Source organism: Stylophora pistillata, chromosome 7 (assembly GCF_964205215.1).
Source record: "Stylophora pistillata chromosome 7, jaStyPist1.2, whole genome shotgun sequence".
Taxonomy (NCBI): Eukaryota; Metazoa; Cnidaria; class Anthozoa; order Scleractinia; family Pocilloporidae; genus Stylophora; species Stylophora pistillata.
In genome coordinates, this window is record NC_142525.1 from 14,553,509 (window position 1) to 14,557,955 (window position 4,447).

General features: G+C 38.1%; 1 protein-coding gene across 1 annotated transcript; it reads left to right on the top strand.

The window, feature by feature from the left end:
* Window positions 1–1,205: 1,205 nt before the first annotated feature.
* Window positions 1,206–2,955, top strand: LOC148726762 (igLON family member 5-like). The gene is made up of 2 exons (XM_088726373.1): window positions 1,206–1,512; window positions 2,708–2,955. Exons 1-2 carry the CDS (start codon window positions 1,206–1,208, stop codon window positions 2,953–2,955), a joined length of 555 nt encoding a protein of 184 aa, XP_088582499.1.
* The last annotated feature ends 1,492 nt before the right edge of the window (window positions 2,956–4,447 follow it).

Consider the following 4,447-nt stretch of genomic DNA (forward strand, 5'->3'; position numbering starts at 1 on the left):
TTCATTCTCTCTTTGTTGCCAAGCCTGTTCCAGAGTACAGTGCTCATAGGATAGACTTCTTAACCATATCTATCCTAGGTTTTGGAAAGTGTTAACATAATTGTTTTGTAAGAAGTACCTAATTCAAAAAAATTTAGCAACATATTGCTATATTTTTGAAGAACTAATTATTTGATATAATGTAAACGAAGGCCCTCATAAAACAGTGAATTTAAGGTAGTATACCTTACAGGTATATGACCTTGACAGGTACACAATATGTTTTTCTTATTACATGCATGTGCTGAAGCTTAGTACCTATATCACAAGGATAATACAATGTGTCAAAAGCAGAAAAGTGAAATTTTCTGAGACAAAATTTCTTCAGCTTTTCTATTTCTCAGTGTTAATTCCCTTGAGGGCCAGAAATATTGTCAGCAAAGTCTTGACTTGATCTGTGTAAGCTTGTTTTCCTGGATCATTTTGCTCTCATTTGCCAATTGTCTCTCTTGTGAATGCCTTGTACAAGAAATTTCTCTTTTAATGAATATAACACTTGCATTCTGACATTTGTAAAGAAATAGCTGCAATCAGCCAATAAAATTGAAATCAGAATTAGGCTGAACTTTCAGGATCATGTTTGCTCTAATAACGCCATACTTTTTTAACTACCTGTTGCTGTTGTGCCTGCCAAGGTCTAAGGATTTCATGATTATATTTTATAGTAACCAACACAGTTGTCACCTGTTGTCATTATTAAACTTTACTAATTTATTGGTCAAACTGCATGTACATGTAAATGGACATCACAGCTCTAGCTAAAAAGGAACTTGTCATCACAGCGTAGTCATTGGTATGGCAAGGTCCACTGTATAAATGAGACCTGCTGAAGAACAGAATCTACAGATGGTTGACATCAGATGACTGACTTTTTGTTCTGAAAATTTTCTTCAGAAGTGCTGTAAATTGGTGCCCAAGAAACAAAATAATCGAGCCATTTTTGCCATGTTCTCAAATACACCTCCATGAACTTGTTACTTACTTTTCGTTTTGACCTCAGTGATTGCAGTCATTTATCTCACTTTTTATTCATTAAGGGTTTGAAAGGTACAGCGTAAGACCACACGTACCTGCTGCAGGTTTATCATTCCTTTGGTTTACTTCTCCCTTTAAATCTCCAGAAGTCCTAACCTAGATAATGATACGTGTACATATGATGAACAATAATGTCACTGAAGATGTGCTGTCTCTTTGTTCCTATATTAGAGCCAACGCGGATTATTAATTACAGTGGAAACAAAGCTATAAAGGAGAACTCTAATCTTACTTTGTTCTGTAACACAACTGGTAAACCAACTGCCAATATTACCTGGACAAGAGTGTTGGATGGTGGGAGTGATGGAGAGAAAATGTTTGATGGGAACTCTTGGTTTATAAAAAACGTCCAAAGGACCATGAATGGAACGTATCGTTGTACAGCTTACAATGGATTTGGAAACGCAGTGACCCGTTCAGTGCATGTGAACGTAACTTGTAAGTATGCAAATGTTTCACAAGAAATCAGTTTTTGGCAAGGATCAACCTGGGGAAATCTGTATTAATGGCTGAAAATGTAAAAATGTGTCTGAAATTGTTAGAAAAGTGCAGATAAAACATAGTATTTGGAGATGTAAATTTAGGAAACAGTGCAAAGGAAGGTAGCATGTTCTGTGTCATCTTTTAGGGGAAGTTACCTTTTACCTGACGTAGAGTTAAGCGAATGTTTGCACAAAATTAATACCAAACAATTATGCCCACAATCAAGTCGATTCGATACACGTAAAAAATTTGCTTCGATACAACTTCAGTCATTTCGATACAAACTTGTGGAGGAGCAATTAGATGTTTGGATGTCTGGATGATGAACCAGAACTGACCTAGAGATTATCGCTCTAAAGTGCATGTGAAATATGCTTGTGAGGAGTCACGTAGCCCACTAGCTATAGATTGAACTCGGTCAAGTTATGGTGCTCAGACTTAATCTGTGGCTTTTATATGAAAATTTGACAAGAATAATCGAGCACTGACTTTAAACTTACCTGTACATCATTCTTGTGCCTTTGTTGAGTTATAGGCGCGGATATGTTAGCTCCTTCGTAGATGCAAATCTGTTCTCGCGGCAAGGTACCTTAAACTCCCTTTATCGAACTGGTAGATATCCAAATCTATCCGTTTGAATCGAAATGAGTAAAGTTGTATCGAAACATGCGTGTGTATTGAATAGACTTCAATTTGTATCAAAACGACCCGTCCCACATTTCAGATCTAACCTTGTGTGCTGCATACATTATCAATTCAACTTGTTTTTTGTGTTAGTTTAAATGTTGTTTCCTTTCGCAGAATGTTTACAGACATTTATGTTCCGTGAACTGAACTGTATGGCTTGTGAAATGTGTTTGCAGTAACTTTGAACGCCTGGGTAAAGCTAGATATGACAAGGTAGCCTATAAATGCCATGGTGGAAACAAAGAAGGGAGTTTTAATCAACAGTAGTGATTAGGGAAAACTTTGATTCGATCCGAAATGCAGAGGGCCACCCTTGCGAGGCTATCATTGAAATGCTGCTCTACTGCACTCTTGGAGGCGGCCTACAAGGGCCAAAGGGTACTGCCCTTGTGGCGAAATGTACTGTCTGAGCCTATTATTCAGTCCTATTTAATTGACTGAATTCCAATTTTTGTATTTTCAGATCCAGCTCGGATTGAAAATTTTGAGCGTGAGCTCTTAGTCGCATCATTTCAAAATGTTACCCTTCAATGTCCTGCTGAGGGAAATCCTCCACCCAAGTATACTTGGTCTCCATGTAAGGAGGGAGGAGTTTGTGATGAGCCTAAACTCAACCTTCGAGAAGTCCTCAGTGATGGTGTTTACGCCTGCAGCGTAACCAATAACTTGGGCAGTGATGCGGAAAACATTACCCTTTGTAAGTTTGCGTAGAATCTTATGTAGTTTCCGTTATTTATGAACTGTTTATTATTCACAAACTGTCCCAGTGAGACGTATCACTGAAGCCACCTAAAAATGGGTTACTTACTTAAAATGTAATCTATTACTACAGTCGAACCTGTATGAAGCGATAAACCGGGGGGAACGGTGGGTAACCGCTAAATACGGGTCGACCGCCTAAAACAGATTGACCAGCAAATGACTTGCGTGATGTTCGTGCGACGATTTGTCCTAACAGCCAAAAGAAGACAGGTAATCTGTAGTACGTAGACATTTAAATTCACAGTTCTAGGATTTATTTCGGGAGATAAACATGGAATTAATTTTACTTGAGAGACTATTCCTTATCTTATTTGAGTAGTTCCGCGTTCATAGACAGTCTCTGTAGAAGCGGTCCGATGCATTTCTCTTCAAAAAATCGATTTCTTTCAAACTTTTCCCACGAATCTGTCTTAGTTTAAAAGTAATCGAAACCACCTTGGTTTTTCAAAATATTGTAAAATAATTTTTCCTAACGAAAATCGCTTCAGCGCTCAAAGGCCCGTTTTTAACAGGCCGAATATCAAAAATGGAATAACTTGAAGTACCCGTCTTTTCACAGAGCTCTAGCTTGAGGAATTTTTTTTGCTCCGTAGATATAGATCGATCCTTTTTGAGAACAAATCACATAAGTTTTCTTTTTTAACGGATCTTTTACACTGAAAATTATTTTTCAGTTTCACACCTACTTTGCCTTTACCGCCATGACCTTAAATATGCAACTTTTAATCTCGATTCAGGACAACTTCGATTCTTTCCCCATAATATTTCTATTCAAACTTACTTAAATAGGGTAGAGGATTATGAAAATTTGAAAATATGTTGCGGTTTCGGCGAGCTTCTAACACAGCCGGTCAACATAATATGCACATTTTCGAAAATTCCACCCAACCGTGCGCAAAAATCGGACTCAATTATTTACGAAATTTACGTCCTCAATCATGGTTGGTACCTGAATTTGGCACTTTGAAGCTTTTTCATGCTTGCTGATACGATATAACACTCATCTATAAAACTGCTCCTCTAGGCGACCTATTGTTTTGTTTATCATTCAGTAATGAGAAAGAAGAATAAGAAATCACTAAAAGTCAGGATAGATATAGGTGACCGTTCAATACAGGTGGAAGACAACAAGCAACAACAACACGCCATTGAGACTCAGTGAATGGTGACTACGACCACCAAATAGAACTGACTGATTAGTAGTGGTGCAAACTACAGTTTTGAAGGGAAAAACTAGCTTGCAGTGCAGGCGTCTTATTCATCTATAGAGCTTAATTTTGGAGTCAGAGTGGACGGTGGGGGTTGGGGGTGGAGGAAGGGCGAGAAGAAGCCTGCCCGAAAAGGCTGTTAAAATACGAAACGCCCCTGATTAGTTGCGCTTCATTGCATTTCCGGAAATGAGTGGGTACCCAATCAAAATTAGTTAAATCAAAAACCGGAA